General features: G+C 37.0%; 1 protein-coding gene across 4 annotated transcripts in view; it reads left to right on the top strand.

Moving 5' to 3' along the window:
• The window catches only part of GABPB1 (GA binding protein transcription factor subunit beta 1), a 76,257-nt gene that overhangs the window by 42,257 nt on the left and 8,157 nt on the right, over positions 1-25,843 (top strand). For 2 of the 4 annotated variants that reach the window (XM_064365665.1, XM_064365664.1), the window contains 6 exons: positions 5,752-5,919; positions 7,878-8,072; positions 9,957-10,068; positions 10,426-10,539; positions 20,284-20,469; positions 23,760-23,875. In XM_064365665.1, coding sequence (XP_064221735.1) covers positions 5,752-5,919; positions 7,878-8,072; positions 9,957-10,068; positions 10,426-10,539; positions 20,284-20,469; positions 23,760-23,875 — 891 coding nt within the window. Of the gene's footprint in view, positions 1-5,751; positions 5,920-7,877; positions 8,073-9,956; positions 10,105-10,425; positions 10,540-20,283; positions 20,470-23,759; positions 23,876-25,843 lie in introns of all 4 variants that reach the window. The other 2 variants (XM_064365662.1, XM_064365663.1) reach the window with 1 other exon arrangement.

The raw sequence follows: 25,843 nt of genomic DNA, 5'->3' as shown, positions 1-25,843 counted from the left end.
TTCTTTGATACTGGACAACCTTATCCAAATATTTCATCCACAGAAGAGTTTTTCTTTCAAGCTTTGGAATGCATTAATGTGGGATGAATATAAAAATGTATCTATTTGGGATTTAATTTAAAGGTCTTATAAATAGTACAGGTAGAATGTATAATTAAGAAAGATACTGATAAAAATTGGAGTTAGTGTTACAGTCGCTCCTAAAAAGAAAAACAAGTTTATGTTTCAGTTATTACTTGTAAAACTATTGCAAACATGACCAAAGAGGAAGAAAGGAATGGGAATGAGATCTTGACAACTATAAAAAGAAGTCAGTTGTGGGGAAGGCAAAAAACATAACTCTTTAATTCTGGGGACAAATAAAAGTATTGTCTTAGGGATTTGGAATGCTAGGAATCTGAATTAACCCTTCCATTGGTAACAACTGAAAATTCCAGATTTTTGATTTTATTGTTTTTGCCTTCCTTTGTTCCATGCTATTTGTAAATTTTTCATGAAAAACAAAAATTTTTTATTATGGAAAATTTCAGATATATATCAACCCCTATAATACCCTTTAGCCAACTTCAAAAATTATCAAATTATGATGAATCTTGTTTCCTCTAATAACTCCATCTACTGTATGATTTTTTGTTCCGTATTATTTTGAAGCAAATTCCAGGGACTATATCATTTCATCCATACATGTTTCAACCTGTATTTTTAAAGAATAAAGACTTTTTGATTAAATATTTTAAGGAAAATCTTCCTTAAGTACACTTCTGAGTTAGAAAGAAAGAGATTATCAACCTGTAAAACCAAGTGAAGGCTAGAACCCAGAGAAATTTTACCCTAAGAACATTAGGTGAACTCACATTTGCCTGGTGATTTTTTCCACCTCACTGGCTTGGGGTACTAAAGATAAAGACCTGAGACTGTTTATGGAGAGAAGTCTAATAGGAGATCTCATAATTCTGGAATCCCAAAGAGCTGCACCTTCAATGTAAGGGTAAAGCAGAAATACCCTGTCCCTTCTGCTACCTGCCCCTGTTGCTTTGATGCTGCAAAGAAAATGAGCTGATGTGAACCAAGACATCAAATGGAGAGAGAGAAAAAAATTGGTAGTGAGAATTTGGAATCACAAGGCATCCCTTGTACACACTTGCAGCCTGAACTCATAAATATTTGTGTAGTCAGGCCAGGTGTGATGGCTCATGCCTGTCATCCCATCACTTTGGGAGGCCGAAGCAGGTGGATCACGAGGTCAGGAGTTCTGGACCAACCTGACCAACATGGTGAAACCCTGTCTTTACTAAAAATACAAAAATTAGCCGGGCATGGTGGCACTCACTTGTAATCCCAGCTACTCGGGAGGCTGAGGCAGGAGAATCACTTGAACCTGGAAGGCGAACATTGCAGTTATCCAAGATCAGGCCACTGTACTCCGGCCTGGGTGACAGAGTGAGACTCTGTCTCAAAAAAGAAAAAAAAACTTGTTTAGTTTAAAAAGCTGTAAATTGAGAATTTGAAGTGATCTTTGGACTAGGGATTACCCCAGATTGCTGACAGAAGCAAATGAATATCTTCTCTGGAGGAACCTGCCTTCATCCCAGGCTTCATATCCACAGATGAAATTCAAAGGAAAGTGAGCAGTCAGAAATAACTAAACACACGAACACATGGCAGTTTGAACAATAACCTGGTAAAACAGTTGACAACAGAAGCAGACCTATAAGGACTTGAGATAAGATTTTAGTAACAGATTAGAAACAGTCAAAGAGAAAATTAGTAAGCTGAAAGATAAGAAAAAAAAGATCCAGATTATAACACGGATAAAAATAGAAGATGTAAAACAGATGTTGAGTCATGAAGGATCATGTGAAAAAGTCTAACATCTGATCATAGATCCACAGAAAGAGCAAAAATAGGGATGAAATAATTTGAAGAGGTAACTGCTGAGAATTTTCCAGAACTGATAAAAGATGGCAGCCCACATATTTGAGTAGCCTAACAGATCTCCAGCAGGATCAATTTAAAAACTAATCCATATCTAGATGCATCATAATGATGCTGTAGTACCTCAAGACAAAAAGATCTTTTTTTTTTTTGTTTTGAGATAGAGTCTTGCACTGTTGGCTGGGCTGGAGTGCAATGGCATGATCTTGGCTCACTGCAACCTCCATGTCCCAGGTTCAAGCGATTCTCCTGCCTCCGCCTCCCGAGTGGCTAGGATTACAGGTGCCTACCACCACGCCCAGCTATTTTTTTGTATTTTTAATAGAGATGGAGTTCACTATGTTGGCTAGACGGGTCTCGAACTGCTGACCTCATGATCTACCTCAGACTCCCAAAGACAAAAAGATCTTAAGAAGGATTAGTATCCAAATACATAAGGAATTCCCATGAGTCAGCAATAAAAAGACAAGGCAATAGAAGACTGACTTGATGTGGTACTTTACCAAGGAGAAAGTTTGAATAATAAACATGAAAAGATACTCAGCTACATTAACATTTGGGCAAATGCAAAGTAAAATTATGAACTACTATTATATATCCATCAGATTAACAAAAACAGTTGAATAGTACCAAGGCTTGGTGAGGAGATGGTGGGAAGTCTCACATAATTTTGGTGGAAGTATGGAATTGGTATAATCGTTTTGGAAGACAGTTTGGCAGCATGTAGCAAATTTGAAGATGTGCATACTGTATGATGTAGCAGTTGAACTTCTAAGAATATTCCCAAGATAAACTTGTTCATGTGCTTGAAACACGTATAAGACTACTGTATTTAGCAGCAACATTATTCTTAATAACAAAAAACCTAGAAACAACCCAAATGTTCCTTAGTAGATTAGATTGGGTAAATTAATTGTGGTTTACTCATTCAGTGGAATATTGTAGAACACAGAATATAGTAAGCTGTACTTATATTTATTAATATGTGACTCTCATGAATTTAATACCAAGCAAAAGAAGGCAAGTGACAGACAAATGCATGCAATATGATTCTATTTAAATAAAACTCAGGCAAAACCAAAGTATATTATTTAGGGAGATATAAGTGACATAAAGAAAACAAAGAAATGCTTGCCACAAAATTCAAAATATTAGTTACGTCTGGGGCTGGTGTGGGGCTTGTGATTAGGGAGTGGCACGTGGGAATTTTTTTATTTTTTATTTTTTTGAGACAGAGTCTTGCTGTGTTGCCCAGGCTGGAGTGCAGGAGCTTGATCTTGGCTCACTGCAACCTCTGTTTCCCAGGTTCAAGCGATTTTCCTGCTTCAGCCTTCCAAGTAGCTGAGATTACAGGCACCTGCCATCTCACCCGGCTAATTTTTTATTTTTAGTAGATGAAAGGGGGATTTCACCATGTTGGTCAGGCTCTCAAACTCCTGACCTCAGGTGATCCACCCTTCTTGGTCTCCCAAAATGCTGGGTTTATTTATAGGCATAAGCCACTGCACCTGGCCAGATTTAAATTACTGGCAATGTTTTATTTCTAGACTGTGGTGTTGATTCACAGATGTTTGCCTTATATTTTTCTTTAAACTACATATATCGGCCGAGCACAGTGGCTTACGCTTATAATCCCAGCACTTTGGGAAGCTGAGCTGGCGGATTACTTGAGGCCAGAAGTTCAAGACCAGCATGGGCAACATAGTGAGACCCCCATCTCAAAAAAAAAAAAGTGGGGGGAGGCACAAAAAAATAGCTAGGCTTGGTGGCTTAGCCTGTAGTTTTAGCTACTCTGGAAGCTGAGATGGGAAGATTGCTTGAGCTTAGGAGTTAGAGGTTACAGTGTGCTACAGTTGCTCCATTGCACTCTAGCCTGGGCAACAGAGCAAGAACCTGTCTCTAAAAAAATGAATTAAGAAAAAAAAACCCAAAAAACTACAAAAACTACATAGCCAGGTGTGGTGGCTCACATCCATAATCCCAGCACTTTAGGAGGCTGAGGGAGGAGGCTCACTTGGGCTCAGGAGTTTGAAGGTACGGTGAGCTATAATCACCTTGGTGTACTCCAGCCTGAGTGCCAGAGCGAAGCTGTGTCTCAGAAAAAAACAAACAAACAAACAAATCCTTCATATATGTGTATATGTTTTGCATCAATAACCAAGAAGGGAAGGTCTCAGAAGACAAAAATACTAAAGTAGATCCTAATGTCAAGCTGAGCAAAACTCCTGGTTGGTAAATGGGCTGTTGAGATATTTTCATTAAATACTGAAATTTAAGAGTGTAGAAATCGCTAATTATAGAAAAATTGAAAAAGCATGGAGAAAGAAAGGATTGTTTAAGGATCTTCTTTGATCTGCTAAGATGACCTTCTCTTAAAAATGTAAGGTTTTTCTGAGTTTGTTGGTGTGTGCCTATAGTCCCAGCTACTCTGGAGGCTGAGGTGAGCAGATTGCTTGAGCCCAGCAGTTCAAAGCTGTAGTGCGTGATAATTGTACCTCTGAATAGCCATTGCACCCCAGCCTGGGCAACACAGTGAGGCCCTGTCTCTAATTTAAAAAGAAAAAAAAATCTATATATCTATATATAGATATATATATGTATTTACAATATATATATATTTATGTATATATATAAAAATATATGGGAGGGGGTGGGGAGGGAGGGAGAGATAGTACTAAGGAACTTTGTACATGTATCTCACTTAATCTCTTCATAACATAGTAAACTATTTATATGTGTAAATTTCCTTAGTCCAAATTAGCAAATTTCATGTTCTAGGGAAATATCTTAGTTCTTTGGAATATCAAGTGACATGGTAATCAGAGAGTTGTAGGGATTTTCTATGCCTTCAAATGCATGTGATATAACTTAATCTTCCTTCCCTAATACTTTAGTACTCCCTCTATGTATTGTGGATGTCAATTTAATGACGTGGAGCCAATTTCAGGAGAATTGGTCACTGTTTTGGTTTTGTCCTAATTCAACTTTGTCAAGTGGACCTAAGAATTTTCCTTTAAAAAAATCCCTTTAAAAAGATCACTGAGATGTTTTAATACATTAATATTTTAAATTTTAAGTCCTACAAAGCAGTTTTGATCCACTTAAAGTAAAAATGTACACTGTTACTTTCATTTGACATGAATTTTACGGATGAAGTTAACTTAGCAAGTTTTATGTGATTGGTATGAAGAACACATTCTAATACACAGAAAAATCTCTCATAATTTCTTTCTTTCTTTCTTTTTTAAAGACAAAGTCTCGCTCTGACCCAGGCTGGAGTGCAGTGGCACGATCTCGGCTCACTGTAACTTTTGCCTCTTGGGTTCAAGTGATTCTGCTGCCTCGGCCTCCCAAATAGCTGGGAATACAGGCATGTGCCACCATGCCCGGCTAATTTCTATATTTTTAATAGAGACAGGGGTTCACCATGTTGGCCAGGCTGGTCTTGAACTCCTGACCTCAAGTGATTCACCTGCCTCGGCCTCCCCAAGTGCTGGGATTACAGGCTTTGTAAGCCACTGTGCACTGCCTCTATCTCTAATTTCGAATGAAATTAATTTTATTTTGGCAGCTTATTTGATTAAAGAAAATCAAGAAAGAAAGTTTGAATTAAAAGAAATAATGGATTTTCTTCTTCATTGAGAATGTTTGGTAATTCTTCAGGGAGTCTATGAAGAGGATGTGATAAGCATGAATCAAGTCATTTCTTTGGAGTTTTGAGTTATGTAAACAGATAATATAAAGAAAATGTGTTTACTATGTAAACAGAAATGTGCTAACAATAATGGTAAATGTGGATTTTTTTCTGTGGTACAGCTGGGAACTTCTCCACTTCATCTAGCAGCACAGTATGGTCATTATTCTACCACAGAGGTACTGCTCCGAGCTGGTGTAAGTAGAGATGCCAGAACCAAAGTGGACCGAACACCATTACATATGGCAGCTTCTGAGGGCCATGCCAGCATAGTAGAGGTTTTACTTAAGGTGTGTGTTCTCTTTATGCACTTTGCTTTTAAAAGTAAGCCCCCGAAGACTTTACAGTTTTATAAGAAGGAGAGGGAACTAGTTTTTGTTAAATGCCTACTTAGTATTTTACCTGTAGTATTTCATTTTTTGTGTGTATAAGCCCATTAAATGAAAATTATCTTACAGTTTTCATTTCCTGAGGGACAAAACTTCCTTTAGGTATATTCTTAGTTAAGTCAACTAATTGATTTCTTGGACCTTGGTCTACCTTATGGTGAGGGACTACAGCTTTGTCTTATAGTCACAATGCTCATGGAAGGGAGAACAGTAGGCTTGAATGATTAACAAACATATTAGCAAATAATATAAATGGGGATTTTTCTATAATCATCTAAATGCCTAAGAGTGATGTAGAAAATTCTGAAATGTAGAGTGATAGATGTTATGCTTGATCCTTCTTATCCTGGCCTCTACATCAGCCTATCCAAAAGAAATACAATGGAAGCCATAAATGCAAATCACCATATACTGTAATTCTAAATATTCTAGTAGCCACATTTATAAAGTAATTCTAATTTTATATTTTATTTAACCCAATGTATACAAAGATTAATATCATTTCAACATGAAATCAGTATAAAAATTATTATTATTTTTTTCTGAGACGGAGTCTAGCTTTGTTGCCCAGGCTGGAGTGCAGTGGCATGCTCTTGGCTCATAGCAACCTCCGCCTCCCGGGTTCAAGCAATTCTCCTGCTTCAGCCTCCCAAGTAGCTGGGATTACAGGTGCCCACCACCATGCCCAGCTATTTTTGTGTTTTTCGTAGAGATAGGATTTCACTATGTTGGTCAGGCTGGTCTTGAACTCCTGACCTCCCAAAGTGCTGGGATTATAGGCATGAGCCACTACGCCTGCTCAGTATAAAAATTATTAATGAGATATATTACATTTTATTTTTTTGGTATTTTTCAATGTGTATTTATACATATAGCACATCTCTGTTCTGGCTAGCAACATTTCAAATGCTCAATAACTACATGTGTCTATTGGCTATCATATTGGACAATATATCTGTAGATAGCTTTCTTTTAATTCTTCATGTTGCACCTTTTTTTTTCCCTTTCTATAATTTAATTTTTATTTTTTCTGGGCTGCACTAGTTTTGAAAGCAAAGGATTGTGTGTGTGTGTGTGTGTGTGTGTGTGTGTATATATATATATATATATATATATTTTTTCTTTCTTCCCCGAGATAGTCTCTCACTCTGTCACCCAGGTTGGAGTGCAGTGGCATGATCTTGGCTTATTGCAACCTCTGCCTCCCAGGCTCAAGCAACCCTCCCACCTTAGCCTCCTGAGTAGCTGGGACCACAGGTGTGTGCCACCACACCCAGCTAATTTTTTGTATTTTTTTTCTTTTGAGACAAATCTCACTCTGTTGCCCAGGCTGGAATGCAATGGTGTGATCTTGGCTTACTGCAATTTCTGCCTCCCGGGTTCCAGCAATTCTTCTGCCTCAGTCTCCCCTGTAGCTGGGATTACAGGTGTGTGTCACCATGCCTAGCTAATTTTTGTATTTTTAGTAGAGATAGGGTTTCACCATGTGATCAGGCTGGTCTCCAACTCCTAAGCTCAAGTGATTTGCCTGCCTTGGCTTCCCAAATGCTGGGATTACAGGTGTGAGCCAGCCTTTAATTGTTGTATTTTTTTTATTGTAGAGATGGGGTTTTGCCATGTTGCTCAGGCTCGTTTCAAACTCCTGAGCTCAGGTAATCCAACCGCCTTGGCCTTCCAAAGTGCTGGGATTATAGGCATGAGCCACTGCACCTGGCCTGGAACATGTATTTAACATATACAAATAAAGAATTGATTATGTTATTCGTTCTTGCTTTAAAGCACAGAAGTAATAATTTCATATCAGGAATTCTTTATATTATGTTTTATATCTTAGTAATCTCTTTGAAATATTTTTGTAGCATGGTGCTGATGTCAATGCAAAAGACATGTTAAAGATGACAGCTCTCCATTGGGCCACAGAACACAATCATCAAGAGGTGGTGGAACTTTTAATCAAATATGGTGCTGATGTACACACACAAAGTAAATTTTGTAAAACTGCATTTGATATTTCAATAGACAATGGAAATGAAGATTTAGCAGAGATATTACAGGTAACTTTTGGTTTTTAATTTAAGAAAATAAAGAAAAAGAAGCTTTATTGGTAGTAGGATCTCTTATGTTGTGGATAATTTAAACTATTTAGTTTGTAGCCTTTCATGTTGGACTTTGTTATTTTGGTCAGGCCTTTTCTCTTTCACTTCTTCTTTATTACTATTCATTTTCCTGATTATAAGGCCATAGTCTTTTCATTAACGTTAGATAAGATGATTACTTTCTGTGATTTCCCTTTAGACATGTGTGTGTGTGTGTGTGTGTGTGTGTGTGTGTGTGTGCTGTATGTGTGTGTTTTGAGCCAGAGTCTCGCTCTGTTGCCCAGGCTGGTGTGCAGTGGCACGATCTTGGTTCACTGCAACCTCTGCCTGGGTTCAAGTAATTGTCCTGCCTCAGCCTCCTGAATAGCTGGGACTACAGGTGCACGCTGCCAGACCCAGCTAATTTTTTGTATTTTTAGTAGAGATGGGGTTTCACCGTGTTGCCCAGGCTGGTGTTGAACTCCTGAGCTCAGGCAGTCTACCCGCCTTGGCCTCCCAAATTGCTAGGGTTACAGGCATGAGCCACCGCTGACCCCTGGCCTTATTCTGTTATTTTTGTTGCATTTTAATGCAGTCTGATTTTCAGCATCCTCAAAAAGATTTGTTGTTTTTGGCTTTGGGGCAGGTTTTTCTTTTGTCTTTTAGATGGGGTTTCACCAAGTTGGATAGGATGGTCTCGATCTCTTGAGTTCGTGATCCGTTGGGCAGGTTTTTCTAGTAACCAACATTACTTCTCTTATTTTCAGCCAGATGACATAATATAAATTATCTTCTTTAATTAATACCTCTTCTTTCCTATCTGCTTGTTCTTGTTCCCAGCAAAACTCTTCTTTTCTTTTTTTTTTTGAGATGGAGTTTTGCTCTTGTTGCCCAGGCTGGAGTACAGTGGCGCGATCTCTGCTCACTGCAATCTCTACCTTTCGGTTTCAAGCAATTCTCCTGCCTCAGCCTCCCAAGTAGCAGGGATTACAGGCTCGCACCACCATGCCTGGCTAATTTTCGTATTTTTAGTAGAGACGGGGTTTTGTCATGTTACCCAGGCTGGTCTCGAACTCCTGACCCTGTGATCTGCCCATTTCGGCCTCCCAAAGTGCTGGGATTACAGACATGAGCCACCACACCTGGCCAGAACTCTTCTTTTCTAAGACTATCTGACTCCTTTGAGCTTCCACTAGTTACTTAAAAGATGTTTTATTTCAGGAAAAGGAATTCTACCATGCCTCTTTCCATTCCTTTTACTCCTAGGAGTGCAGTTTGGGGGTTGGAGTTGTGCAGTTTAGGAGTTGGAGTTGAAGATGGGGAGCAAGTAATTGAGAAGTAATTTGTATGTGTGGTATTATGTATTGCCATATGTAGAAGATATAATTAAATTCCTATAGCTGCAGGGCAGCAACGTTTTTTTTTGTTTGTGTTTTGTTTTTTTTTGTTTGTGTTTTTTTTTTTTTTTTTTTTTTGAGTTGGAGGTCTCACTGTGTTGCCTGTGTGGTCTCGAACTCCTGGGCTTAAGCACTCCTCCTGCCTCAGCCTCCTGAGTAGCTGGGATTACAGGCACCTGCCACCTCAGCTGGCTTAATGTCCAAGTTGTTCTGTGTCCTATAAAGACCTTTTAGATACTCATTTCTCCTCTCCTAGGATTTTGCTACTTTCCCTAAGAGGGGGACTCAGGACATAAATATGTACCCTTGGTATGCCACTACACTCTCAGGGGACCTTAGACAAATATTTCCACTTGTACTATGTGATTCTTCTTAGAGAATATTCCTTTATATGTGTGTTTGTATTATATGGAGAATTTGTGTTCTGGTTATAATTCTGAAAACACTGTGGTGATTTGTCCCCTAGATTGCTATGCAGAACCAAATCAACACAAATCCAGAGAGTCCTGACACTGTGACAATACATGCTGCAACACCACAGTTTATCATTGGACCTGGAGGGGTGGTGAACCTAACAGGTCTGGTATCTTCAGAAAATTCATCCAAGGCAACAGGTATTGAGATGCATATAGGATAGGTGTTGGGATTTTATGCTTTAGTAGGTATACATCCTTTTACGAAAGGACTTGGAGAACAAGGGTAAGATTATACCAGCCACCTTGGTTTTCTTTGGTATAGCTGACAGAAAAACAAATATTTATGAGACAAAACAATCTGAAGAAAGGTGATATTGCAATATTTACCACAGTATTACCTTTCAAAAACTAATGCTATCCAAGCTTTGTTTAAGAGTTGAATAAGATAAATAGAATATCAGAAATATGCATTGGATTAAGTTCCTTAGAAATTCAAATCTATTTTCTTTTTTCTTACAGATGAAACGGGTGTATCTGCTGTTCAGTTTGGAAACTCTTCTACATCAGTATTAGCTACATTAGCTGCCTTAGCTGAAGCATCTGCTCCATTGTCCAATTCTTCCGAAACTCCAGGTTAGTAAAACAAGCCTAATGTGTACATTAAAAGTTGCAGATTCAGGCTGGGTGTGGTGGCTCGCACCTGTAATCCTAGCACTTTGGGAGTGCAAGGTGGGTGGATTGCCTGAGCTCAGGAGTTAGAGATCAGCTTGAGCAGCATGGCGAAACCCCATTGTATTTTTGTATTTCTACTAAAAATACAGAAAATTAGCCAGGCGAGGTAGCGCATGCCTGTAATCCCAGCTATTCAGGAGACCGAGCCAGGAGAATTGCTTGAACTGGAGAGGTGAAGGCTGCAGTGAGCTGAGATTGCGCCGCTGCAGTCCAGCCTGGGTGATAGAGCGAGACTCCGTCTCAAAAAAAAAAAAATTGCAGATTCAAATGTTTACAAAGGCCAGGAAGGTTAAAAAGACTAATGTGGGCAGGATTGAGATTACGCCCAGTTGAAGAGTGGGGCAAGGGCTGGGGAGCATCTTTGACTTGGTTCTAGCTGATTATACTTATGAGTCCAGCATTCCCAGATTCTGTTTCTTAAAGGAAGCTGTGAATCTGGATTTTAAAAGAACATTAAGTCTTGGTAATTAATTAAAAAACAAAACAAAACTTGTGTGGCTCACGGAAAACATGTCTCTGTATCTAATTTGGCCCTCGATTTACTAGTTTGTGACTTTTTGTTTAAACAACTTGCTTTGGCTGGGCACAGTAGCTCACACCTATAATTCCAGCACTTTGGGAGGTAGAGATGGGTGGATCACTTGAGCCTAGGAGTTCGAGACCAGCCTGGGCAACATGCTGAAATCCCATCTCTACCAAAAAATATAAAAATTAGTCAGGTAAACAAAAAAAAGACAAAAGAAAAAAAAATTAGTCAGGTGTGGTGGCTTGTGCCTGTGGTCCCAACTACTCAGGAGACTGAGGTCAGAGGATTGCTTGAACCCAGGAGGCAGAGGTTGCTGTGAGCTGAGATGATGCCACTGCACTCCAGCCTAGGTGACAGAATGAGAACTTGCCTCAAAAAAAAAAAAAAAAAAAAAAAAAAAAAACCAGAAACCAAAAAACTTGCTTTTTTCATAAATTTTATTTTTCAGCAGCTCTATTAAAGTGTTATAAAATCTTAATGACTGATAGAACTAGGAAATAGTATACATAAACCACTGTTAAAGGGTTACCTGGCCGGGCCCAGTGGCTCACTCCTGTAATCCCAGCACTTTGGGAGGTCAAGGTGGGCGGATCACCTGAGGTTGGGAGTTTGAGACCAGCCTGACTAACATGGAGAAACCCTGTCTCTACTAAAAATACAAAATTAGCTGGGTGTAGTGGCGCATGCTGTAATCCCAGCTACTCTGGAGGCTGCGGCAGGAGAATTGCTTGAACCTGGGGCAGAGGTTGTAGTGAGCCGAGATTGCGCCATTGCACTCCAGCCTGGGCAACAAGAGCGAGAAACTGTCTCAAAAAACAAAAGTTGCTTGTTGTTAAATGACGGAGAGTATTAATGAACAGCTGGTTTAGATAAGATTTACCTTTATATTTAACGAAAATACTTCTTGATATAATTATGTTGGTAAATTTTTTTTTAATTAGGAAATTTTTTAAATTCTAAGACAATATTCTTCTTTAGCTTAAGCCATTATATTTAGATCGGTGTTTATAATAGAGAATAATTTGTCATTCATTTTTAAAATTAGTGTTTTTTCAAAATTTGATCAATAATAATAACAATTTATCAAATGCTCACTCTGTGTGCTAGGCGCTGTGATAAATATTTTACGTATGATCTCATTTATTCCTCACCAGAAAGCTTTAAGATGAATATTACTGGAATATTTTTAACTTGGAGGAGTTGGAGGAATGCTACTTTTTTCTTTTCTCTTTTATTTTTTCTTTCTCTCTCTCTCTTTCTTTCTTTCCTTTCTCTCTTTTTCTCTCTCCTTCCTTCCCTCCTTCCTTCCTTCCTTCCTTCCCTCCTTCCTTCCTTCCTTCTTTCCCTCCCTCCCTCCCTCTCTCCTTCTCTCCTTTCCTTCCTTTCTATTCTTTCTTTTCTTTCTCAGAGTCTCATTCTGTCACCCAGGCAGGAGTGCAGTGATGCAGTCTCAGATTGCTGTAGCCTCTGCCTCCCAGGTTCAAGCAATTCTCCTGCCTCAGCCTCCCCAGTAGTGGGATTATAGGTATGCACCACCATACCCAGCTATTTTTCGTATTTTTAATAGAGACGAGGTTTCACCATGTTGGCCAGGCTGGTCTCGAACTTCCAACCTCAGTGATCTCCCTGCCTTAGCCTCCCAAAGTGCTGGGATGACAGGCATGAGCCACTGTGCCTGGCCTCTTTTTGAAGATAACATTTATCCATTCTCCAGCTTCTGTAGCATTATAATCAAAGTTTGAATCCAAGTCTTTATATTTGGGAGTCTTAAGATTTTTATGAATCACTTTTGGACATTGGTTAGGAGTTGTATGTATCATCATACTGACATGCTGCTTTTATATCCTATGCCTGCATCTATTTAACACCTTTGTAATTGTGGAAGCATATATCAAAGAAAACTGATTTCCTTGGTGGTTTCTATTTGGTTAAACTTGTAAATTTATTTTCTTTAATTAAATAACTTATCTCTGGCCAGGTGTGGTGGATCACGCCTATAATCTCAGCACTTTGGGAGGCCAGGGCAGGTGGACCACGAGGTCAAGAGATCAAGACCTTCTTGGCCAACATGGTGAAACCTTGTCTCTACTGAAAATACAAAAATTAGCTGGGTGTGGTGGCGCGTGCCTGTAGTCGTAGCTACTTGGGAGGCTGAGGCAGGAGAATTGCTTGAGCCTGGGAGGCAGAGGTTGCAGGGAGCCAAGCCGAGATTGTGTCACTGCACTCCAGTCTGGGTGACAGAGCAAGACTCTGTCTCAAAAAAAAAAAAAAAAAAAAAATGATTAGCTAGTTAGCTAGGCCTGGTGGCGTGTACCTGTAATCCCAGCTACCAGGGAGGCTGAGGGAGGAGAATGGCTTGAACCCATGAGTCAGAGATTGCAGTGAGCTAAGATAGCGCCACTGCACTCCAGCCTGGGTGACAGAGCAAGACTCCATCTTAAAAAAACAAAAAAAAAGAAGTAATGGGTGGGCATGGTGGCTCATGCCTGTAATCCCAGCACTTTGGGAGGCTGAGGTGGGTGGGTCATTTGAGGTCAGGAGTTCAAGACCAGCCTGGCCAATACGGTGAAATCCCATCTCTATTAAAAATTCAAAAATTAGCTGGACTTGGTGGTGGGTGCCTGTAATCCCAGCTACTCAGGAGGCTGAGGCAGGAGAATCATTTGAACCTGGGGGGCAGAGGTTGCAGTGAGCCAATACTGTGCCAGTGCACTCCAGTCTGGGCAACACAGTGAGACTCTGTCTCAAAAAAAAAAAAAAAAGAGTATTAAGTAAAAGTTTAAGTATGTTACCACCAGTATAAACAACTCAGAGTTCAGTTTGCACATGCTCAAAGCTAAATCTGCCACAAATTATTTCTCTGATTCCTGGCTGTCTAGTTTGTTTAGAATCAATCGTCAGACTCATCCTGATTCTAGAAATGTTTATATATATCTTTTCAAGGGCTCGTTAGAATCTGGAAAATACAGTAGTAGTACTTCTATTTTATATATAATGAAACAGGTTTGTGGAGGTTAAATAAGTTTATAAAAGGGCATATGACTATAATTTAAATAGAGAAAGGAGGATTGTACTCCAAGTCTGACTGATTCCCAAGGTATGTGTCTGTGATCACTATAATGTACCATCTCTCCCATGCAGTTTATTCACATTATCTGTGGGCTCTTATAGAATGTTTATAATTTGGTTTGTGATATTTGAATTATACAATCTTGAATTATTTGTGTAATTTTCATTTTATCTTATTTCAAGCAAAAGCATCACTATTCCGACTTACTTTTGGAATGTATCTGTTTCTGTAGCTTTTTCTAGTAATAGGTAGTCTGTTGAAATAAGTGTTCTGCTACTGTCTTGCCGTTTTTAAATGATGGTAAACCAAAATATAGTGTAAGCACCATCAGTACACTAATTGTTACTGCTCATATTCTCTTTTTTTACTAGCTAAGTGGTACAATAAACATTTTTTTCTGGGTACAAAATAGCCAGAATGTAGCAGCAGATGGACTGTATTTTAAATGGAAACTAGCTGGTTGGCATGGTCCTATATATAAAGAGAAGTCAATTGTGATTGTCCAGAGTACCATGCCATTTCACTCAGGAATTATGGATTTAAATAGTACCTTCACGTCCCTTCATTTTGGAATGACTAAAATGGAAATTATCTCCATGTGGAAGTCAATGGAATTGACTTTCCATTAGAAAATGGAAATGGCATTTGTACAATTTTTGACATATACCACACATTTTAATGGTAGTCCCATGAGAACCTTAAAATGTCTATTATAATGTTTTCATTGAGAAACCAAATGATACCTCTGTCTTTTCTTGATGTTGTAAGCAAATATAACAGCAGGTTGTCAGTGCTTGATTAAAATAGCTCATCGAATTACTATTATTGTTCACAGGAAAGAGACTATTTTTAGCTGGAATTGGGGGTGGGTGTGGTAGAGGGGAATGTGTTGAGTTGCGCCCTAAAGAATGGGTAAGATTTAGATAGATAGGAACTCATTCCAACTCATATCATTCTGTGTAATTTTCATTTTAAGTCATTCCAAAATGAATAGACAAAGTAAAAGCTTTTTTTTCTTTTTTTTGGGAATTTCAGATATATTTTTTCCAATGAGGAAAACCACCACCATGTAGTACATTATTTATTAGTATACAGAAGCAATGACATTTTCTTGTCTTTCTACTAAGGCTTACAGGCCACTCTAGTGGATCATGGAATCTTCCTAGAGGAAGAAACATTTAAACTGAAAATTAAAGTAGGCATTAGTCAGGGTAAGGTTTTGGGAAGAACATTTTAGCAAGAGGGACATGTGAAGCTTTTGAGGTAGGATAGCGCTGGACTTTTTAGAGGACTTGGAGGCCAGTTTGGCTAAACCCAGTAAGTGGAAGAGTCACTCAAGGTGGTTAAAAGTGAGAGTATATAGGACTTTAAAAATGATCACTTTGGTAGGTTTAAAAGAATGTGTTGGAAGGGAGTTTTGTTTGAAGTCTAATGCAGTCAACCAAGGAAGAGTTATAATATAGCATGAATGAAGATTTGACAGAGACAGTAAGTGAATAGATTTGAGAGTTATTTGGGATATAGAATCAGAAGCTGTGATTAGTTAAGATGTAGGCTTTACATCTGTAGTGTAGTTATCTGGTCCTTTAAAATTATTATTTCATAAATCTCTTATTTTGTAGCTCTGGCCTACAGACCTGTAATAACTTTTCTTCGCTTAGCTTTATTCTTCCTTGTGGCCCAATTATACAATACCTTGATTAGACATCTGTGATTACCCTTCTTTTTTGTCTTTAGAGCAACTTCTGTTAATTACTAATAAAGTGTTTTTTCCAAAGGTATAATGCATCTGGTGGCTTTAAAAGTTCCCTCCTTTCTTATATGTCAAAACAGGGGTTCAAAAAAGAAAAACAATAAATAAAAGTTCCTTCCTTTTTCCCTAAAAGTGAAATCTGAACCAGGTCTGTTTTGCACATTGTTTTTTGGTCTATGTCAAAAATAGGGTAATACAACTCAATTGGCTTTAAGGGATACGTACTGGGCCTCATGAGATTGTTTTGTTTTTGCTTTTTGTTTTTAATTTCAGGTTAAACTGCAGCCACAATACCTTCGAAAAGTTTATTTTTTTCTTCAGTAAACAGTTTCTATTTTATTGTTTAAATGTTTCTATGTAGAAATTTCCATCTTTTAGGACATTTTAAAGACAGTTTTCTTCCCTTATTTCATTTTTTTGGCATCGGAATTCAGAATTCTTGTTGAACAAGAGATAACAGATTTCTTCAAAGGTGCTGCAGATTATTTAGGTATTCTTTAAATATTACAGCTTGACTTTTGAATTAGATCAGTGAATATTTATGTTATTATAGTTATTTTTTATCCAGGGAGCTTTACATTTTGGAATACACATATATTTTTTAAAATCAGTAACCTTCTAAGAGTTTTTAGGCTTTCTCTTTTATTCTTCCATGTTTCAACATTTTACTGTTAGATTATTTTTAGGGCTTCTGGGGGGCACTTTGTCTTACGTAATTGGTTTCCTTTTAATTTTTTCTTAAATATCTTACCATAGCAGAACTTAAAAAGAAAGCTTTTTAGATGAAAGGCCAGAACTCTAATAACAGTCATTGCAAATAGTGCAAAGATGAAAGTTCTTGAGTTGTGCCTTGTGTGTGATCTTAGAAATTTCTTACATATGATTATGCTTTAAAATATTTACTATCTGTAGTTAGCATTCAACTTGAGTGAACATTTCTTTTTCATATGGATAGTTTTTTGAAAAAATCAAAGCAATACTTAATATGTTTGAAAATCTTAGTAGTAGTTCTGTTGAATATATTACTATTTTATGTCCTATATTTCATTTTGTAATTATCTTCCTGAAATTTTCTTAAGTGCTTGGTGATAAAACCTAATTATAGTTTAAGGCAAACAAAAATTGCAGGAGAGCTCAAAACATAAAGGTTGTTTGCATTTTGAGTGTTCTGCGGTTTGTATTGTGATCCTTGATTACTAAGTTACACAGTACCAGAGTTGAAGCCAGACCTGTTGAGTACATCTTGCAAACTAGTTTCCAAGTATTTATCCTGCCTTTTTAAAAAAAGTAGTTTCTATATTTATGGTCTCTCTGTCTTAGTAAATCCTATGATCACTGATATCCGTGCTGTCCTACTGTGAGTTGATAGAAACTTAGCATGTTTAAGAGCAATTGTATAACTGATGGTAGCTTGATTTTGGTAGAGTGGTTTGTTTTAATTACAGTTTTTGTAAAGTATTGCCTCAAATAACACATTAAAAACCATGCCATTTAGAAATAATTTTTAATGTTATTCCTCTTTTTGAACTAGTTATAATTGAATTTTTTATATGTTGACAGTTTTCAAACCCATGGAAAAATTGGAGGATTAACCTGTATAATTTTCACTGTATTCACCAACTGTTAACATCTTGTCATTCTAGTATGTTCTCTGACACATGTATGCATGTGCACACGCACACACACACACATAAACACACACACACATTTATTTTGCCAAGTTATATGAAGGTAGGCTGCAGACATCATGATACTTCACCTTTACTTTGGCATGTATCTCCTAAGAACAAGGATAGCTTTCTACTATCCACAGCTCCATTTTATTTTCTAAAAACATCAACATTAATTTAAAACATCATTTGACATGTGGTCCATTTTCAAGTTGTCCCCCAGATGTCCTTTATAGTCAGATTTAGTTCAGACATTTCCAGGAAGTACACCAGTGATTTTTTTGTAACCTCTCATTACATTACATAAGGAAGCACATAATATCAGCCCATCCTGATAATGATCACTTGGTAGAATGATGACTGCCAGGTCTTTTCAGGTAGATTTTCCCCTTTGCAACTAATAGTAATCTTTGGTGGGATACTTTGAGAACATTTGAATATTCTATTTCTCCACAAGATTTTACCAATGCTTTTAGCACCACTACTGATCCTTGCTTGAATCAATTATTACATTAGGAATTTCAATGATTTTTCTTAATTTGTCATTTCTTTAATGTTAATTAGATGTCATTTGATCAAGATCTTTCCCGTTTTCTCCTTTCTCTCCTTTTTACGAGGTATTATTTTACATGGATTTTTTTTTCTTATTTTGGAGACAGAGTCTCACTCTATCACCCGGGCTGGAGTGTAGTGGTGTGATTACTGCTCACTGCAGCCTCAACCTCCCAGGCAAGCAATCCTCCCACTCCAGCCTCCCAGGTAGCTGAGACTACAGATATAAGCCACCAAACCTGGCTAATTTTTAAATTTTTTGTAGACAGGATTTCACTATGTTACTCAGGCTGGTCTTGAACTCCTGGGCTCAAGTGATCATCCTGACTCGGCCTCCTGGAGTGCTGGGATTATAGGCGTGAGGCTGATAGGAAATTTTTAAAAAATTGAATGGATAGTAATCAATTACTATCATTTCTTTTGATGCTTTTTTATTGAAGTGTGGTTTAATATACAGAAATGTTTATAGATTATAAGTGTACAGTTTAATTATCACAAAGGGTATACATTGAATAATTGTAAACATTATTTGTGTAAACATTGCTCAGTTCATAAATGGAAGGTAGACAGTACCTATTCTTTTGTGTCTGGTTTATATCACTCATTTTTGTTTTTTGTCAGGTTCATCCATGTTTTGCATATAGTCAAATTGCTGTATATTATTTCAGTGTTTGACTCTACCATTGTTTATTATCAGAGAATATCTGGGTTGTTTGTAGTTTTTTACTATTATAAATCTACTATGCATGTTCTTGTACATAATCTTTTGGGTTCATTAGTTGGGTGTAGGATTGCCTGTGAGAAAGGATTTTGGCAGTATTAACTTATGATTCCTCTACCCAGCCAAGGCCACAGGTGCTGCTTTAGCTGTCAGAATCCTCTGTAAGGCTGTCATAAATTATTTAGAGCATATTTAGGGATTTTACTTATGGAAATTTTAATATATTATACTATTTACTGTCACATAGTACCACATCTGTATGCCACTGATTATTAAGGCAAATCCTTACTTAATCCAAAAAGAGAATATTTATTCTGTATGTCAACTCATACATAAATGTAAACAGAGTATAATCATATTCAGATCATCTTATGAATTGTGAATTTTTTTTTTTTTTTTTGAGACTGAGTCTTGTTCTGTTGCCCAGGCTGGAGGGCAGTGGCACGATCTCTTCTCACTGCAACCTCCACCTCTTGGGTTCAAACAATTCTCCTGCCTCAGCTTCCTGAGTAGCTAGGATTCTAGGCGTGCACCACCGTATCCAGCTAATTTTTGTATTTTTAGTAGAGATGGGGTTTTGCCATGTTGGCCAGGCTAGTCTCGAACTCGAACTAGTCTCTCAAGTGATCATCCCACCTTGGCCTCCCAAAGTGCTGGAATTATAGGCCTGAGCCACCAGTACCCAACTTAATTGTGAGTTTTTATGAAATAGATATAACCTTTGTCATGATATTAGATCTTCTAAATTTTGTACCTCAGACAACCAAATGAAGAGAAATTGTTTAACCACTCACATGTAAAGATAGTTGGAACTTATGTTTTGTAAATTATGAGACTTGTAATCAACTGGTTACATAGATATCTCCAGCACCACTGGAGACTGAATTTTAAAATCTTGTACAAGTTTTCCTGGGTAAGAAAGAAGCAGGAGGCCTGGTGTGGTGGCTCATACTTGTAATTCTCAGCACTTTGGGAGGTCAAGGCAGGAGGCTTACTTGAGTCCAGGAGTTTGAGACCAGCCTGGCCAGCATAGCAAGACCCCATCTCTAAAAAAAATAAAACTAGTCAGGCATGGTGGTATGTACCTGTAGTCTCAGCTATTTGGGAAGCTGAGTCAAGAGGATCACTTGAGTGCAGGAGTTCAAGGATGCAGTGAGCCATGATTGTTTACTACACTCTAGCATGGGCATCAGAGTGAGAGACCCTGTCTCTGTTTGGAAAAAAAAAAAAAAGAAAAGAAAAGAAAGAAGTAGAGAAAGCAAAAGTAGCAGACAAAGCAAAAATAGGTTTCTATTCATACTGTTATGTATGTTTGCTGAATTTTCTTTCTCTTTTTTTTTTTTTTTTTTTCAGTAGTGGCCACGGAGGAAGTGGTTACTGCAGAATCTGTAGATGGTGCAATTCAGCAAGTAGTTAGTTCAGGGGGTCAGCAAGTCATCACAATAGTCACAGATGGAATTCAGCTTGGAAATTTGCACTCTATTCCAACCAGTGGAATTGGTCAGCCCATCATTGTGACCATGCCAGATGGACAACAAGGTTAGTAGTAGACATTTATATAAAGTTTATGTTTGTTTATTTTTTAATTTTTATTTTCTTTAAGTCTTCTCTGTAGTCCAAAAAGACTGTGTTTATTTTTAATTCTTAGGAAATTGTGATATGCGTTCCAAAGCATTTATTTTTGCCTTGAATTATATTTGTATGACCCTTTGCAGTAGACCTAATTACCTAATTTTATTGCTTAGGATAATTAAAATTAAATTAACTTGATTTCTCTGAGTATATACTAGGTATAAAGAGAAATTGGCCCCAAAGTATTCTGGTGAAAAAAATGAACTTAAATGTCACCACAAATAATATACGAAATAAATAATTCAGATCAGCGTGGGACAGTAGTTTTCTAGACCATTTAATGCAATTCAAATACCATGTGAACTTTTAAAAATACCATGTAAGAAAAAGCTACTTAAAAAGAAGTTGGAGCCTATGCAACATAGTGAAACCCCATGTCTAAAAAAAATTTTAAAAATTAGACAGGCATGATGACATTTGCCAATAGTCCCAGCTACTTGGGAGCCTGAAGTGGGAGCATCACTAGAGCCTAGGAGGTTGAAGCTGCAGTGAACCATTATCGTGCCACTTCATTCCAGACTGGGCAATGGAGAGAAACTCTCAAAGAAAGAAATAGAAAAAAAAAAATGGACTTGGGACTTTTAGTAGGAATATGGTAGCAACTTTTAGCAGCTTTATTGTGAATTCTAACATTTTTCTCCTTTTGGAAGCCACAAAGGCTAACAAGATGGATGAAACAAAAACCTCAACTATATTTTCAGTGAAACTAAAAGGCTGAGAAAACCTCAGAATTCCACATTTTAAGTGTGCCAAAAGCATCTGAAGCCATTACAGCCAGAGCAAGAGGACTCTGATGGAAATCCACACTGGTGCATCAAGTAAAGAAAAGGGATTAAACTCAACAATAAAGACAAACATGCTCTCCTAGAAGGATAGGACCCCAGACTGAGTAGGAAGTGCTGCAAGCAGGACTAAGATAGAACAGGGCATAAATACTGTGGGAGGCAGAGAGAGAAGCTGCAGAAAGTGCCTAAGCATTTCCCTGTACCTTGTCTCCCCCTGAAAAGGTGTTGGCACATAATCTTTAAGAAAATGACTAGGACTGGGAATGGTGGTTTACACCTATAATCCCAACACTTTGGAATGCTGAGGTGGGAGGTTGCTTGAGGCCAGGAGTTCAAGACCAGCCTGAGCAACATAATGATACCCATCTCTACACAAGTAAAAGTAATAAAATTAGCCAGGTATGGTGGCATGCACCTGTAGTCCCATCTACTTGGAAGGCTGAGGCAGGAGGATCGCTTGGTCCCAGGAGTTTGGGACTGTAGTGTGCTATGATTGCACCATTGTACTCCAGTGTGGATGACAGAGTGAGACCGTGTCTCCAAAATAAAGAAAGAAAGAAAGAAGTAAAAAAAATGAGTAGGATTGTAGAACATGTGCGTTTCATGGCCAGTGAAGGTCAGGGCTAGAGGTAGAATTTGGCCTAAATCAGGTTTGGTTTTGAGTGACAGAGGAGGCATGGCATTGCACAGAGACCATTTCAAGAAAGGAGTTTGTTGCTCTAGCCATAGAAGAGGAACCCCTTGACCTGTGACCGGGAGGCCTTTCTGTCCCACTCTGCTGAAATCTGCTGATAGCTGGTCTGAAATTTGGATTAGGGTCAGATGCTTTCACAAAGTGTTATAGAACTAATTCTAATTTTTAGAAAAGAAGAAAACTTTAAAAATATTTGTATCAAGCAGATATAACATTGTTTCCAAAACCTGTATTATTATACAGACTAATGATTACTCACAGGTCTGAAGGCTAGAAGTGCAAGATGAAGGTGTTGGCAGGTTTGGTTTCTTCTTAGGCTACTCTCTTTGGTTTGCAGAAGGGTGTCTTCTGACTTGTCCTGACATGCTTGACCTCAGTTTGCCTGTGTTATCTGTGTCCTAATCTCCTCTTCCTATAAGAACACCAGTAGTACTGGATTAGGGCCCATCTCATTTTACCTTAACTATCTGTTTAAGGACCTTGTCTCTAAATAGAGTCACATTCTGAGATATTGGGGGTTAGGACTTCAATATATGAATTTGGGGAGTGGGAGTACCATTCAGCCCATAACAAAGATCAAGTTTTTTTCTATAATTAGCCAAATGGAGTCTAAAGTTTATGTTGAGGGGCAGAGGGAAGAAGAATAAGAAAAACTCTGGAAAAGAATAGCAGTGAGAGAGTTCTACTGAATATTAAAAGAATAAACTTTTAAAACCTTCCTGAATTAAAAATATATAGCTGACATGTGAATTATATAGACTGTACAGTTTAATAAAACAGATATAAATTCTCAATTAATTTATAAATGTCATGAATAAAAAGAAGTAAAACCTGAATTCTCAGTATTTAATGCTTTAAATTACATTGTACTAAATAAATATTAGTTTTATTATTTTTACATTTTTATTTACATTTATAACTGTCACTAAGAGGGTTTTTCATGTTTTGGCAAAATATTTTAAAGGTCATAGAACAATTGTAATTTTCCCCATTGTGATTATTAAGATGGCTTCACATGGTTTCAGCTTGCACAGTTGTTTTTGTGTTTCTGTGCTGCTGTGCAAAACAAGGCCAGCCTTTCTCTATATTTACATTTATATAAAAAGCTACTGAAAATAATTGAGAAAAAGTCCAACAGTCCAATACAAAAACAAGCAATGTTTATGAACAGTCAGTGCTCATAATGAGATATCCACATCATCGATGTTATGCAGCTAAATAAAAGGAAGCTCTCTATGTAATGATGTAGGATACTGTAAGTATTTGGAGTGAAAAAAACAGACACAGAACAATATACATAAGTGTATATATGCTCCTTTTATGTAGGAAAGAAAAATGAGAATGTATACTAATTTTTAAACACAAATTAATATAAGGATAATAAATTAATAAAATGATTATCTATTAGCAGGGGTGGGCAATGAGACCTCTCAAAATATACTTGTTAAATATTTTGATGTTTGAGTTATGAATGACTATATTATCTATATAATTTAAAAATATATGTAGGTACTTTAATAAGTAGATTTCAGTAAAAAAGCAAGAAGATAAAAAAGACAAATATGGATAGTCTCATAAAAAGCAAATCAATGACTTGGAATCATTGTTTTGGAATGTATTTATTTTAGATGAGTAGCATCAACAATGTCAAGACTAGTTTTATTTCTAATAAACCTCTCTGAAAATGAAGTAATGCATACATTTTTTTTTCATTTTAGTATTAACAGTACCAGCAACAGACATTGCTGAAGAAACTGTTATAAGTGAAGAACCACCAGCTAAGAGACAGTGTATCGAAATAATTGAAAACCGGGTGGAATCTGCAGAAATAGAAGTAAGGAGTCTTTTACCCGGTGTGCTTTGCTGCAGTCATCCAAAATAAATTCAATTTTTTTTGTCTTTTATATTTATTACTGACAGTATTGTTTTGATACAGAATGAAAGTGCATAGTATTTTCATTTTGTTTATTTTTGCCTTATACATATAGCAAGCCCTCAATAAATAAATATTGAATGAATGAATGAGTGAGTGAAGAATTTGTTTATAACAGTCTGTCATTTGATAACACTGAAATGTCTTTGGTTCTTGCACTTCATCCTTTATATTTTAAAAGTAAATGCACCATTCTTACAAGTTACTAAAGGAAAATACCAGTATATATTGGCTAAAATTTTTTTTTCATTCAAAACTGAAACTCAAATGCCTAATTGGGCTAGCAGGTCCTCTTAAAGAAGGTTAATGTTTGTCATATGGGTTATTTTTTTTAAGTGGTAGGTAATTGCTTATTTCAAGGAAAGTAAATGCATTTAGACTAGCCGTTCATAGGATTCAACTTTTCCCTTCTCTCAAAGTAGTTTATAAGTGTAAACTAGTTTGTAGGTGTAACCAAACCATAGTTGTCCCACAGGTTTTCTTCTTGACTGACTATAAATAAAATTTTGTTTCCTGAACTTGATAGTAACTTATATCAAATGAAAACAAAGTTATTCTTGAATAACTTTGAAAGAACAACTGCAACCACTGAACTTGAAATTGAATGAGCTGAGTTTGAATCCCACCTCTTGCTTTATTAGCGTTGAAGCAACGAATCTTATCTTTCTGAGTTTCAGTTTTATTGTATTCCAAACTGGAATTTAGAGTAATAATGTCTCCATTTTTGGGTTTTTCTGAGAATTGAAAAAGCACAGTCATACAGTATTTTTATCTGATATGTGTGTGTAGTAAATTTGGTGAATATTTAGTAATATTTTGTAAAAGTTCTTGTTGTAGAATGGAGATTTAAAAAATAAGTCACTAAAAGGCAACATAAGTCAAACTAAAGATAATGAGAAAATACCCTTCCTAAATTCATGTAAATATAAGACTGGAACATCTTTGGCCACACCACAAATATATTATTGAGTTTAAAAGAATCTGATTAATGATTTAACCAAAATATTTGGTAAAATTATGACTTTAAATATTGATATTGCATTGTTTTATTTCTTCAAGATTTAAAGTGATGTGCAGGATGTTGAAGTCCTTATTCACAAACTAACAATTTTCCCATTGAATGGTATCAGTATACTTATTATTTAATAATTTTTGTTGTGTTTTTCTGATATGTCAGATGACCTTTTTCAGACACATAAGGTAAAGAAATTGTCATGTACTTTGCTTTAACTATTTAATAAAGTATTCTTTTAAAATTACTTGAATTTTTATTAAATGTAAGTTTATTTAATTCAACAAATTATATTTTTAAACAATGAATGTGCAGCCTATACCTTTATTTGCATAGTGACCAGTGAGCATTGCTGTTTCCTTCAAAGTTCAGCCTGATTTCTCTCTTACAGTCTGAGAGACCAGGGAAAATAATTGCAAATAACAGGGAAGTATGAGTTGAGAGGTATATAAAGTAACTAGGGCCAAGGAGGTGGAGCTTTAGGGAGATTGAGTTTTAGCTTGGTATAAAGAACACTGGTTTTTGTTTGCTTGCTTTGTTTTGATTTTAGTAATTAGAGCTTTCTGGTAATGGAAATCTTATTCTCCATCACTGGAAATGTTCAAGTCAAGGTTGCATGACCTCTTAGGGCTATTTCAGAGAAACCTGGAAGCATACAGTGAGTGTACAGGTAGTGGTAGGCTGGAGATGTAGAATGAAGAGATGACCTCCAATGTTTTCACCAAACCAGGTAATCATTTCCTTATAATATATGAAGTCATTATTTTGAATTTATTTTCTTATGTGGCCAATGGGGTTATCTTGGGGGCAGACTTTTATACTCCTAAGGGACAGCTTGACTATTAACTGAAAAAGTT

Source organism: Aotus nancymaae, unplaced genomic scaffold, assembly GCF_030222135.1.
Source record: "Aotus nancymaae isolate 86718 unplaced genomic scaffold, 86718_ANA_hifiasm-v0.15.2.pri h1tg000062l, whole genome shotgun sequence".
Taxonomy (NCBI): domain Eukaryota; kingdom Metazoa; phylum Chordata; class Mammalia; order Primates; family Aotidae; genus Aotus; species Aotus nancymaae.
Note: the sequence above shows the minus strand (reverse complement) of the source record. Positions and strands in the feature narration are given on the sequence as shown.